The sequence below is a fragment of the Tupaia chinensis genome, unplaced genomic scaffold, assembly GCF_000334495.1.
Source record: "Tupaia chinensis unplaced genomic scaffold, TupChi_1.0 Scaffold000235_1, whole genome shotgun sequence".
NCBI classification, from domain to species: domain Eukaryota; kingdom Metazoa; phylum Chordata; class Mammalia; order Scandentia; family Tupaiidae; genus Tupaia; species Tupaia belangeri.
The window spans coordinates 3,837,043-3,851,587 of NW_006159713.1; the positions used below are offsets into that span (position 1 = coordinate 3,837,043).

Here is a 14,545-nt window from a genome sequence, read left to right on the forward strand (position 1 = left end):
TGCGCTCACCAGAAAGACAGAGACAGACAGAAAGCGAGAAATCACCCCCCAGGGGGGATGACCATGCCGCAATTCCTTCTCCTCCATCCTCCTCTCGGGATCTTGAGCACACATGCACACGAACCCAGCATGAGTTTAAGCCACCAGGTCCAGGACTCGAACTGCAGTCAGCTACATGGGAGTCCAGTGACATGGACATTATGCCAACTGCTAGTCCCTGCATGGATTATTTCTATTAAATCCTGAGGTACTGCCTGTGTGTTAACTAACTCATGGTATCTGATATTTATGTCAACGTTTTTCCCCTAAAGAGAGATTATCCTGCTTTTAAGGTATTATCTTAGTTCACAACACTCCCATTGGGGATTTCCAGTGGGACTGAGTTACATTCCACACCCGAAGGATCACAGCCAGATAAGTGAGAGCCGCCATTCCTTGATCATTACAGAAAGCTGATCTTTTTATTTCCCAGCGGGTGATGTGCGTTCCCTCATGAATATAATTAACAAATGCTAACAATGACAGAAAATAAGGCTGTTCTGACACTTTCATGGAATAATTTAGAAGAAGAGCTTTTTCTGGAATAAATCTGTGGAAGCTGATATTAACAGTGAAAGAAGGATTTAGGGCTTTATCATATTCATTGCTTAAAGTATCAAGACTTTGCAAAAGTGTTTGTCACCCACGTTATCTAAAGCCAAAAAAAACAGCAGTTTGCTCTCCCAGTCCATTCTATAGAATTTGCAACTCTGCCTGTAAAAGCTAAGTGGCACTTATGGTTGGCCTGCCCAAGCACAGTATTTTAGAAAACTTTGTTTTTTAGAGAGAGAGAAAGAGATTTTTTGTTATAGGGCATGTGCACTTGGTGGAAAGACAAGGAGAGACAGAAAATGAGGAATCACCCCCTACGGGGGATGGCCATATTGCAGTCTCTTCTCCTCCATTCTCCTCTCGGGATTTTGGGCACACACACTTGCCTGGTGTGAGTTTCAAGTCCCCAGATCTGGAACTCAAACTGTGGTCAACTATGTGGGAGTCTAGCAACATAACCATTACATCATCTGTGATCCCCAAGCATAATATTTTTAAAAACCTTTTTGGTTTGGGTAGTATAGAATATAAAATGATTTTAGATAATGAGATGGGCTGACAGCCTTGATATTTATGTTAATGAAGCAACTTAGGGAATGTCTCTAAGATTAGAGGGCTGATTGCCAGGGGAGCCAACCATGTGATTAGAGGTTTGGAATTTCAGCCTCACCCACTGTGAACCCTAAGGAAGGGAGAAGGGCTGGAAGTAGAGGTGATCACCAGTGGTCAGTGGTGTAATCAATGCCGGTGTAATAAAGCCTTCATAAGAAGCTCTAACTAATAGGGTAAAATATATACATACATGTCTATATATGAAGCTAGCAATGGAAAATTAATGACGATAACATGTATGATTAAGCCAGTATGCAGTATATCTTGGATGGGAAATCACATTTTGTATGCTGTGACAACGCTCAGGAAATGAATGCAAATTAATTAGTTAAAATGCTTCAGAAGAAAATTACAGTGCATTTTTAACTAGATTCTAGCTTTGTCCATAGTTTTAGTTTAAGGTACTTTGTGAATCAATAAAATGTGAAAATAATGTAACAATAATAATAATAAATTAAATAAGAAAAATAATAAAAGAAGCCCTAACTAAGGGACCAACAGGTGGCATGGTGGTTGACATTGGACTTTTATCTAGTCAATTGTGGTTCAAATCTCAGACCTGGCAACTTGCTTTCTCACTTTCCCTCTCTGTCTCTCTGTTTCTCTCTGGTGAGCACACGTGCCCTATAGCAAAAATTTTAAAATAATAATAATAAATAGATAAATGTTAAAAAAATAAAAGAAATAAAGAAATTCTAACTAAAACTGCCTAGGTTTCTGGATGGCTGAACATGTAGAGGTGCTGGGTGGTTGGTTCGCCTGGAGAGGGCTCTGCATCCCTTCTCCTGTAACTTGCCCTATGCATCTCTTCCATCGGGCTGTGCCCGAGTTGTATCCTTTTATAATAAACTGGTGATCTAGTAAATAAACTGTTTTCCTGAGTTCCATGAGCTATCCTAGCAAATGACCAAACCCGAGGAAGAGAACGCAAGAACCTCAGACTGATAGCTTGTTGGTTAAATGAATGGGTGACAACGTAGTCTTGCAAGTAGTGTCTGAAATAGGAGGGACAGTCTTACAGAATTAAGTTTACTAACCCCTGGCAGATGGTGTCCGTACTAAATTAAATTGTAGGACACTAAGCTGGCATGGGAGAATTGGTCCATATCAGGAAAAACCCGCACATTGGGTGTTGGAAGTGAAGTATGTAAACAAAACTGCTTGGGCTTTCTATTTCAGTACTACAAAAAAACACGTCTAACAATCAGTAATTTAGAATGGAATGTCAATATGATAAAATGTTGTAATAAAGGCCAAACTGATGCCATGAGTAAGCATAATTTAGTAGAAGAAATTACAGCGGAAATAAAGTAAAAGAGTATAGCAAAAATATGCTATAGTTGATAGAGCTTTATATTTATTTCTGTGGGGACGTAAAACTATATAAATTTCAACTGAGAAATATTTCCCAAGATCTCTTGAGTAAGATCTAAGAATGGATCTCTTGAATGAAATGTAACCTCCAGGAAAGACTATTTGTAGCATAGATAGGAATAGAATTCACACTGTGGCATAACAAGTTATTTTTGTTTACATTTCTAGGAAAGTTCTGTTTGAAGACTTCCGGGCCTGGCTTTCTGACATTTCTGAGATTGACCTGGAATCAACCATTGACATGTCCTGTGCTAAATATGAATTCACTGGTAATGGAGATAAAGCCCTCATGTCTGTTAGATTTAAAGGCTTTCATTTTGAAATGATGGAAAGATGGTATCATTATACCCAAAATACTAGATTCACTGTCCCTGCACAGCATGAAGGACATCTTTGTAATAATCCAGCATATATACAGAAATATCCACTGTAGGGGCCAGCAGGTAGCATGGTGATTAAGGTACTATACTCCCACATGGCTGATCACAGTTTGAGTCCCAGTCCTGGCAGCTTGCTTTCTCACTTCCCTATCTCTTTGTCTCTGGTCAAATTGAATAATAATAAATAAATAAAAAGAAAGAAAGAAATACCCATTTTATCAGCAGGTATAAGACACTGGTTCTGTTTGGGAATATGATGGAAGAAGCTATTGCCAATATTGTCAAGAAAATGCTTGAATGCACACACATACCAACTTTGCATACAATATCAGGAAATTCAGAGATGGTATTATAAACTCTGATCTTAGGTTTCGTAAACCATTTCCCTGAATGTCCTGTTTCCTTTTAAGTTTGCAATAGGGTGTGTGCTCTCATAAGAAAGAGAGAGACAGAGGGAAAGTAAGAAATCCCCCCCTACACACACCCCAGGAGGGTAGCCATACTGTAATCCGTTCTCCTCCATTCACCTCGCAGGACTTTGGGCATACACACATACATGCCTAGCATATTTTTCCAGCCTGCGGGTCCAGGACTCACACTAGGCAGTCAGCCACATGGGATCCAGGTGCCTTAACCACTACGCCATCTGCTGGCCCCAAAATACATCCTTTTCTGTTTTTTCTTTTTGAGAGATTTTTGACATAGGGTGTGTACATTTGCCAGAGACAGACAAAAAGTGACAAATTACTCCCTGGGGGGATGTCCACGCCACAATCTCCTCCTCTCCATTCTTCTCTCCAGAGTTTGGACACACACATACCCAACCCCAGCATGAGTTTTAAGCTGCTGGGTCTGGGACTTGAACCACAGTCAGCCATATGGGAGCCCAGCATCTTTACTACACCACCTGCTGGCTCCCCATGAATACATTCTTAAGGAATAAAAGTCAAACGATGTAGAAGTGGACAGTTTAAACCATGAAAATTCTCTTCAGAAGTATCCAGTGTCTCCAGTCTAAGGTATGTCTGTCCAGTTCTCTTTCTGAACATGTTTTTTTTAACACAAATCTGATTTTTCACCTAGAATAAAATAAAAAGTGTTTTTCCAATTTTACTGAATAAAATTTGAATTTGAGTTTACTCTTTTACATTGGGAAATATAAATTGCTAAGAACTTTTAAAGAGTAACTTTTTTCCCTTTTTTTTGAGAGGTTTTTGCTATAGGGCATGTGTGCTCGCCAGAAAGACAGAGACAGAGAGACAGAAAGCAAGAAATCACCCCCCAGGGGGGGTGGCCACACTGCAATCCCTTCTCCTCCATTCTCCTCTCAGGATTTTAGGCACGCACACACGCACATGCCCCCCCCCAAAAAACCCCCCCGCGTGAGTTTAAGCCACCAGGTCTGGGACTCAAACCACGGTTGACTATATGGAAGTCCAGCAACATAGTCATTACACCAACTGCTGGTCTCAAGAATAACTTTTTATACAGTGAAACATAAAAAGCCATTTCGGGCCTGGCAGGCGGCATGGAGTTTAAGGACGCTGGACTCTGTGGCCAACTGTGGTTCAAGTCCTGGGCCTTGCTTTCTCACTCGCTCTCTGTCTCTCTCTCTCTCACTATGTCCCTCTGGTCGAATTTAAATAAATAAATAAAGATAAAACAAAGTAATTCTTGTTTTTAATATAAAAGCCATTTCATGTACCTTTACTTAGCTTTATTATTTTTCTTTTTAATTTGAAGTAGTTTCAAACTAAAAAAAGAAATGGCAAATACTGTACAAATAACTTACTTCCTGGTTTCCTTGAGAGTAGGTTGCTGTCCTGTTTCCATGGCCACTGAATATGTCAGTAATTCCTACAAGGACATCCTCCAATGTGATAATAATGACACATTAAAATCAGGAAATTGGGACTGGTAGGTGGCCTAGTGGTTAAGATGCTAGACTCCCACATGGCTGACTGCAGTTCAAGTCCCAGCCCTAGCAACTTACTGTCTCACTTTCTCTTTTTCTCTCTCTCTGGTCAAATTAAAATATAATAGATAAAATTAAATAAATAATTTATTTTTAATCAGGAAATTAATATCAATACATTATTCCTATCTAATCTGCAGGCCCCTTTCAAGTTTCATTATTTGATCCTTTTGAGCAAAAAGATCTAGTCCAGGATTACTCGTGACATCTAGTTGCTTCTGAATCTTGAACAGTTCTTTGGTCTCTCCTGCACTCACATGTTCCTGATGCCTCTGAAGACTTATAGATGAGTTATTTTGTAAAAGTTTCCTCCATTTCGGTTTGTCTGATGTTTCTCATTAGATTTAGGTCATAAGTTTTTGGCAAGAACATTAGAGAATTAACGCTGTGTTCTTTTCACTGCATCCTGTCAGGTGGTACCTGGTTTCTGTGTGTCACATTATTTGTGATATGAGCTTTGATCACTTGATTAAAGTGATGGCTGACATCAGGTTTTTTCCACTCTTCCCTCTGTCAGTTAGTATGTATTGAGGGGAGCTTCTTTAAGATTATATAAATATCCCATTTCTCACCAAACTTTGATCCAGTTGTTTTAGCAAGCAATGATGTTTCTTGCTAGATCACTACTATGAAAGTTGCAAAATGGTGATTTCATAATACAGTTGTTTCTCTACTTTTATTAGTTGTCATTCTACTGTAAAGAAACCTTTCAGGCCACTCCCATGACCTGGTAGTTAAGACAGCCAGATCCCACGTGGCCGACCGTGTGGTTCAAGTCTCAGACCCAGTGGCTTGGGAAACATACTGGGCACGCATGCATGCATGCCCAAAATCCCGACAGGAGGCAAAAGTGGAGAAGGGATTGTGGTGGGACCATTCCCCATGGGAGGTGCTTTCTCCTCTCCCTCTCTTTCTCTCTCTCTGTCTCTCTGTCTGGCAAACATATGCACCCTCGAGCACAGAGACACAAAAATTTACAGAAAAGATTTCTTGTTCTCTATTATTTACTCATTCATTTATTTATATTGGTATGCATTTATGAATTACTTTTTATGTAATGGTGGTTATCAGATGAATTTATACTAAATGGAGTCAGATATCAGCTGCTCATTGTCTAGACAGGGATCTAAGGTGTGCATTAAACTGTTGTAGATGCCCTGCTCTGCCATGATGATGAGTTGGAAGGACGCCGAATCGCCTTCATTCTGTACCTGGTTCCTTCCTGGGACAGGAGCTTAGGGGGCACCCTGGACCTGTACGACACTGACGGTAAGACAAGTGCGTTCTCTTCACCACCACCAGCCGCTTCTGAATTACAGCTGATGATTCAACAGCAGCATCCTTACAGTGTCTGTTCAAAAGAGGTGGAAACCATTCATTACTGTGACTGCCTCAAGAGGAACTAATGGCAGAACTGATCACCACCTCTTTAGCTTACACTTAAGTAATTATTATTCCAGAGATGTTTATTGTCAGTGTAAGCTGAGAAATAATCAGATACTCCTCTGAATAGTGACGAAAGAGTAGAGTACATATAAAGCTGCCTGTGCTTATGAATCTGCCAGGACTCAGGGTTTTTTGAATGACTGACACCAAAGGTTGACTCCAGGAAACTTCCCCATCTTTTTTTTCTTTTTTTTTTTATAGAGGTTTTTGCTATAGGGCATGTGTGCTTGCCAGAAAGACAGAGGGAAAGTGAGAAATCACCCCCCAGAGGGATGGCCACGCCACAATCCCTTCTCCTCCATTCTCCTCTCAGGATCTTGGGCACGCACGCACACGCACCCGGAGTGAGTTTAAGCCACCGGATCTGGGACTCAAACCATGGTCGACTACATGGGAGTCCAGCAACATAGCCATTACACCAGCTGCTGGTCCCAGAAACTTTCCAATCTTATTCAAGCCCTTGTCATAATCAAAGAGTAAGGTAGTAACTTTGTCACCTAGCTAAATTAGCAAGCATGAGTGGAACACAGGGAAGGGAGTGGTGTTTCAGATCTGAAGGATGCTCTGAAATCTGAGAATTGTCAAGGGTGAAGTGATGCAGCCTAGAATTGATAACCAACTATATTTATGGATGTGTTCTCTCCTGGTGCAGAACACTTTCAGCCGAAGCAGATCGTCAAGTCTCTTATCCCTGCATGGAACAAACTGGTTTTCTTTGAAGTGTCTCCAGTATCCTTTCACCAGGTAAAAATTCTTTTTTGTTTTTCCCCACCAGGTAAAGATTCTAAGCCACAAATAGAGTACTAAGGATTATGTTTTTTACTCTAAACATGACAGTCCTATATACTTGCTATCTGATCAGGGGTTTCCTTTTTCAAACATGTAAGATCCTGAAATCAATGTGCATTTGCTGGTCATCTCGTCATTGTTGGAGCTGATGTGCTTCTAGACTTGTCCTTTCAGGTGTCTGAAGTCCTGTCGGAAGAAAAATCACGTTTGTCTATAAGCGGCTGGTTTCATGGTCCATCATTAACCAGGCCTCCCAACTACTTCGAACCACTCATACCTCGGAGCCCTCACATCCCACAAGATGTAAGGACAGCTTACTTGTTTTCTAAACTTAGGAATTATAGCATATCTTTTGTTTTTCTGATTTTAAGTTAGCTATTCCTGGTAATTAATTAAAGTCTAATTTCGGGGACCAGCAGGTGGCATGATGGGTAAGGCACTGGATACTCCCTCTTGGCCAACCACAGTTTGAGTCCAGGACCTGGTGGCTTGCTTTCTTATGCTCCCTTTCTCTCCCTCCCTCTCTCTCTCTCTCTCTCTCTCTCTCTCTGTGTGTGTGTGTGTGTGTCTGGTCAAATTAAACTAAAATGAACGAATAAATAAAATTAAAATAATTGAAAAAAGGTTAAAAAAAAAAAAGTCTAGTTTCAGACTAAACTTTGAGCTGGCTCACCTGACACTTTTCTTAAACTTCTGATAGTGTCTTTCTTTTTCTTTTTTTTTTTGGAGAGGTTTTTGCTATAGGGTACGTGCGCTCGCCAGAAAGACAGAGACAGAGAGACAGAAAGCGAGAAGTCACCCCCCATTGGGGGAATGGCCACACTGCAATTGCTTCTCCTCCATTTTCCTCTCAGGATCTTGGGTACGCACACACATGCACCTGGCATGAGTTTAAGCCACTGGGTCCAGGACTTGAACCACAGTTGGCTACATGGGAGTTCAGCGACATAGTCATTACGCTAACTGCTGGTCCCGATAGTGTCTTTCTCAGGCAGTAGAAGCTTATCAAGTGAGGATTTGCAGGTATTTTACTAGTGTGACATAATGTAAGAATAAAAGCTACAGGAATTATTAACTCACTTTTTGCACCCACTGCTTCTTCACAAGCATGAAATTTTGTATGATTGGATCAACCCTACTTATCTGGACATGGATTACCAAGTTCAAATTCAAGAAGAGTTTGAAGAAAGTTCTGAAATTCTCCTGAAGGACTTTCTTAAGGTAGGATAGCATATTCTGTTCTGTGTATGATGTTTGGCATGCATTCTCACTACCTGATAGAGTGACCAGACACCACTAGGGAATTTGGGGTTTCGTTTTATTTCTAGTGAGAATGCTTATGTCATTCTCTTCTTCAAATACAATACTGAAATGATGATAACAGCTAACAGTGATATCTGTTGTGTACTTAGTGGGTGAAGAGTCCGTTTCGGCCCATTGCATAACAGTTACAGCACTGTACAGAAGAAGTCAGATCCCACTGTACAGAAGAAGTGAGACCAAGGTTTGAGTCCCAGCCCTAGCAGCTTGAAAAACACACCAGGCATGTGTGTACATGCCTAGGATCCTGAAGGGATAGAGAAGTGGAAGAAAAAGTATTGTGGTGTGTCCAGGCACCATTGTGGGGGGGTTTTCTCCCTGCTTCCTTTTCTCTTCCCCTCGCTCATGTACACACACCTTCTGACATTTAAGTAAATAAATAAGTAGTAAAGGGACCAGCAGGTGGCGTGGTGGTTAAGGTGCTGGATACTCCCACATGGCTGGCCACGGTTCAAGTCCTAGACCGGGTAGCTTGCTTTTTCACTCTCTCTCTCTCTGTCTCTCTCTCTCTCTCTAGTCAAATAAAAATGAATAAGTAAAATTAAATAAAATAAATCTTTAAAAACATAAAAGGAACAGGTTAAACAAATTTAAAAGAAATAAAATAAGTGGTAAAGACACACACACACACACACACACACACACATACTTCTATCCTGAGGAGGAGTTATGTATAGTTACCTTTCTTACCTTTCTATTTATTTGATAAATATTGTGTTTATTATTTAATAATAATTGATCAACATCTTCTAATGTTTGATAGTGGGGAGGCAGCTTAAGGTCATGGAAAGAGATCAGAAGTGAGAAGGCCTCGTTTCACGTTCCGGCTCTGGTTTCACTAACCTGAACAATCACTAAATCTCTCTGGTATTTCTTGCATCATCACTTAAACCAGGATGATATCTCCTTCCCCTTCGTGCATATTTGTCATGAAGGCCAAATGAGACAGCGTATGCTGGTATGGTGTGTCACAGTGGACCAGGGGTCCCAGGAAATCATAGTACCAAGAATTGTTCCTTCCTGGAAAAAGGCTGAGAGATACTATCAATATATACTGTCTTTCTCCCCTCTCTCTCAGAATTTTATACCTGACATTATAGCATATTACAGAATTTTTAAAAAATAATTATTTAATTTTATTTATTTATTATTATTCTTCAATTTGACCAGAGAGAGAGAGAGAGAGTGGTTTGAGATGTGGGAGTCCAGCACCTTAACCACCATGCCATGTACCGACCCTAGCATATTATGTAATTTAAGAAGTGATTATAATTAGTACATTTGTTTAACACTGTTTAATTGAGCTTACTTAAACCATGCTGTGAAATCATTCCCTTTTCACATATTTATAGCTGACAGGAATTGATAGGCCACTTCAAGAAACTGCATTAAATAAGTAAATGTAAGCCTCTTATGGAGAATATTTCAATCAGTCAATCAATAATTAATCAAGATGTTGATCAATTATTATTAAATAATAAGCACAATATTTATCAAATAAATAGAAAGGTAAGAAAGGTAACTATACATAACTCCCCCTCAAGATGGAAGTGTGTGTGTGTGTGTGTGTGTGTGTGTGTGTGTGTCTTTACCACTTATTTCTTTTAAATTTGTTTAACCTGTTCCTTGTTTTTTTTTTTAAAGATGTATTTTATTTAATTTTACTTATTCATTCATTTTTATTTGACTAGAGACAGAGAGAGAGCCTTATCCTTGACTTTCAGATTTAGGATGCATATCAAATAGGGGAGCAAGCTGGGGCTTAGAGGATCTGTACTGTTACACAGAGATTGTCAGTGTGATGACATTGACTGTAAAGCTGTTTAATTTTCTTCCTTGCAATCTCTTATAAAGATAGTAAAGAGCCTGTGTTATGATCCTCATTTTGTAAACAGAGGAATTTGGGAAGTTTAGCAGCTTGACCTCAGATATGCAACTACCAGCCCAGCAGGTGGCATGGAGATTAAGGTGGCTGGGTCCATAGTGCTGACCGTACTGACTGAGTCCGAACTGATTGAGTCCCAGACACGACAGCTTGAAAACATGTCAGGTGGGACCAGCAGATGATGCAGTGGTTATGTCATACGTCGTTGGATTCCCATGTAGTCAACTGCAGTTCGAGTCCTGAACCCAGTGACTTAAAACATGTCACGTATGTGAGTGTGCATGCCCCAAATCCCGAGAGAATGGAGGAGAAGGGATTGCCGTGTGGTCATCTTCTCTGTAGAGGGGTGATTTCTCACTTTCTGTCTTTCTCTAGCTCTCCAGTGAGTGCACTGCCCTATACCAAAAGAAAAAAGGAAAATGAAAAACACACCGGGCATGTGTGTGTGTACTTCAGAACTCCCACAGAATGAATTGTGGCATGGCCATTCCCCCGGGGGCGATTTCTCACTTTACCTCTCTCTGTCTTTCTCTCTGTCTCTCTTTGGCAAGTGCACATGCCCTTTAGCAAACTAAAAAATGTGTGTGTGTGTGTACGTACATATATACATATATGACTACTTAAAGGAAATGACCCAAACTGGCACTCAGTTTTCTTAGCTAGAACAGCTGACTGTTATCTTTGTCCTATAGCAGGAGCATGGGATCTTGAGTGAGAGGACGTTTTAGATATCAGCCAGACTGATGCTCTGAGAGCTGCTGTCCCCACCACCCCAGGGTGGGAGTCTAGGGAGATTTGCTAACTGGCTCTTTATTTGCCCATTTTCCAGCCTGAGAAATTCGCAAAGGTCTGTGAGGCCTTGGAGCAAGGAGATGTGGAGTGGAGCAGCCGAGGCCCCCCTAACAAAAGGTAGAACTCATCACATGAGACATTTGCTCCTGCTTCCAGCGCCTGCCTCTTTGCAAGGCTCATCCCAGTAATAGGACACTTGTCCTAATGATGTTTCGCTCCCAGGGATATCCAGAAGACCCTGACAATATCACCCTCTTGTAATAACTTGTGTTTTAGTAAGCTGTGCCAACATTTAGGGAGAGATGCACGAAGCCAACGATCAGCTTTTGTTCCATGAATACTTTGAAATCTGTGGCTTCGATTTCAGGTTCTATGAGAAAGCTGAGGAGAGCAAGCTTCCTGGTGTACTCAAGGGCTGCATGGACTTATTTCGCTCCGAGGCCCTGTTCTTGCTGCTGTCCAACTTTACTGGTCTGAAGCTTCACTTCTTGGCCCCTTCAGAGGAAGATGAGACTGATGACAAAAAAGGAGAGGCAGCCTCTACTGCTGAGGGCACTGAAGAAGGGACTAGCCATAGCCCCTCTGAGCCAGGGAATACTCAGATGACCACTGGCAGCAACAGCCAACAGAGCGATGAACAGACAGACCCGGAGCCAGAGGAAAACGAAGCAAAGAAAGGTCAGCTATTACTAGGATTTGTCCTTATTCACCACTCAGTCATTTATTCCTGTGACAGATATTACTTGAGCATCTACTATGTACTCGACTTATATTAGGAGCTGGAGATCAAAACAGACAAGGCCTCTGTTCTCTAATAGTAGAATACAAGAGTAAATATATATGTACAGGAACAGCAAGAGAACACTAAATAATGATAAGTGCCTTGCAGGACATTACAGTAGGACTGTGTGATAAGAAATAAGTGAATGGCTTCTCAAATAAATGGGTGAGCTAGAAACACCTCTCTGAGGCATGCCTGATAAGCTCAGATCTGAATGGCAAGAAGGTTCTCCAGAAAGAGCATTCTAGGGGCTGGCAGGTAGCATGGTGGTTAAAGCACTAGACTCCCACATAGCCAACTGCAGTTGGAGTCCTGGACCCAGTCACTTGCTTCTTAATGATAATAATAATAATAAATCATTCCTTTTTTAGAAATACTTTTGCTGTCAGGTGTGTGCACTCATCAGAAAGACAGAGACAAAAAGAGAGAAATCACCCCCTAGGAGGATGGTCATGCTACAGTCCCTTCTCTTCCATTCTCCTCTTGGGATTTTGGGCATGCACACTCATGTGCCCGGCATGGGTTTTAAGCTGCTGGGTTCAGAACTTGTACCATAGTCAACTACATGACAGTCCAGCAATGTAAGCATTACGCCATCTGCTGGTCTCAATAAAATAATTCTTTAAAAAAGAGAAAGAAAGGTGCATTTTATTAGGCTAAGAATAGTACAGTTGGTGAAAAGAAATATCAGTGGCCTAAAATTACTCTAAAACATAAGAACATGAAGGAAAGGAAAGTTAGCAACTTATTTCTAATAAGAGCTCATAATGGTCTAAGAAAACTTTTTTGAATTTGGACAAGAAAGCCAAAGAACAGTATTGCAAGCAAAGGAATTTTAATCATCTGTCAATACAAGTAATTTGGCAAAGAGTAAAATACAAACAATGTAAGAGGTAACAAATACTTCTGTGAAAATTCTGGCACCATTAACTGAGCACCTACAAAGTCAGCTTAGATGACTCAGCACTTACTAAGTCAGATTAGAAAATCTCTTACCCATGGACCAGCAGGTGGCATAGTGGTTAAGGTGCTGGACATTCCCACATGGCTGGCCACAGTTCAAGTCCTGGTCCTAGTGACTTGCTTTCTCACTTTTCCTCTCTATCTCACTCTGGTCAAATTTTTAAAAAATGAATGAATAAATACATAAAAATGTTTTGGGGGGAGAGGTTTTTGCTATAGGATGCATGCGCTCACCAGAAAGACAGACACAAAGAGACAGAAAGCAAGAAATCACCCCCCAGGGAGGATGGCCATGCTGCAATCCCTTCTCCTCCATTCTCCTCTCAGGATCTTGGGCACGTACACATACGTGCCCAGCATGAGTTTAAGCCACCAGGTCTGGGATTCAAACCACGGTCAACTACATGGCAGTCCAGTGACATAGCCATTATGCCAGCTGCTGGTCCCAATAAAGTAAAATAATTATTTTTAAAAAAGAAAATTGCTTACTTTTTGACCATCCACTGTCTCCACACTAGTTTCTTGAGAAGTTCCCTGTGCAGTTAAGAAAAAGCAAAGACAAGGAGTAGAGGGTATCCATGAAAACAAATCGCACTGGGAGGTGCTGACCTAACCTGCATGATGCAAGCAACTTGCCTCAATCTGGGGCCTCCCAAAACTGGCCAACCAATCACTGTAGTCACAGGTATTAAGAAAACTAGACCTAGGTGTCTGTTTCTACGTTATTCAATACACAGGATAGCCCATTAGTATTCCTTGAGAATTGACGCTGACATCTGTGCCTAGACCATAAAAAGAATCAAGGTGAGGATTTGCAGAGCCTTTTTGTTAAAAGGAAATGTTGTTCCCTTCTACAATATTGTTGTTTATTTGTTTCATTTTTATGGGAACTTGCAACTTGGAAGAAAATCTATATGAATCACCAACAGATACTTTATTCTTTTATTGAATATCTATATATACAAGGCCCTGGGCCAAAGCTAAGTGGGAAATACAAAAATGAATGAGAAAAATCACTGGTTACAAAGGTTATTGTCTTGAATAAACACTATAAAGTTTTTTTATTATTATTTTTAAGAGGTTTTTTTTGCTATAGGGCATATGGCAGAGAGACAAGAGAGGGACAGAAAGTGAGAAATCACTCCCCAGGGGACTGACCATACTGCAATCCCTTCTCCTCCATTATCCTCTCGGGATCTTGGGCATGCACACACCATGTGCCCAGTGTGAGTTTTAAGCCGCAGGGTCCTGGACTCAAACTACAGTCAACTATGTGGGAGTCCAGCTACATAACCATTACATACCCATAAATAAAAGCTTTTTAGCTGCTGGACATATCATTGTAGTGTTAAATGTTGGCCTAACTAGGTAGGTCACATCTGGTGAGATGACTAGAACCATACAGACCTTTAATCTTTTTTTAAAAAAGAGTTATTTATTTAATTCTATTTATTATTATTTATTAATTTGACCAGAGAGAGGGAAAGTGAGAAAGCAAACTGCCAGGTCCAGGACTCGAACCACCTTGTGGAAGTCCAGCACCTTAACCACCACACCACCTGCTTGCCCCTGGACCGTTAATCTTAAGATAGGGTTTTTCGGGAACCAGCAGTTAGCGTAATGGCTATGTCACTGGA

The 14,545-nt window shown here is 40.8% G+C and overlaps 1 protein-coding gene across 2 annotated transcripts in view; it reads left to right on the forward strand.

Annotated features, from left to right (window-relative positions):
- Window positions 1–14,545, forward strand: part of OGFOD1 (2-oxoglutarate and iron dependent oxygenase domain containing 1) — a 28,131-nt gene that overhangs the window by 8,055 nt on the left and 5,531 nt on the right. For both annotated transcript variants that reach the window (XM_006148392.3, XM_027771844.1), the window contains exons 4-10: window positions 2,746–2,846; window positions 6,085–6,201; window positions 7,031–7,122; window positions 7,342–7,470; window positions 8,275–8,388; window positions 11,202–11,281; window positions 11,532–11,842. In XM_006148392.3, coding sequence (XP_006148454.1) covers window positions 2,746–2,846; window positions 6,085–6,201; window positions 7,031–7,122; window positions 7,342–7,470; window positions 8,275–8,388; window positions 11,202–11,281; window positions 11,532–11,842 — 944 coding nt within the window. The remainder of the gene's footprint in view (window positions 1–2,745; window positions 2,847–6,084; window positions 6,202–7,030; window positions 7,123–7,341; window positions 7,471–8,274; window positions 8,389–11,201; window positions 11,282–11,531; window positions 11,843–14,545) is intronic.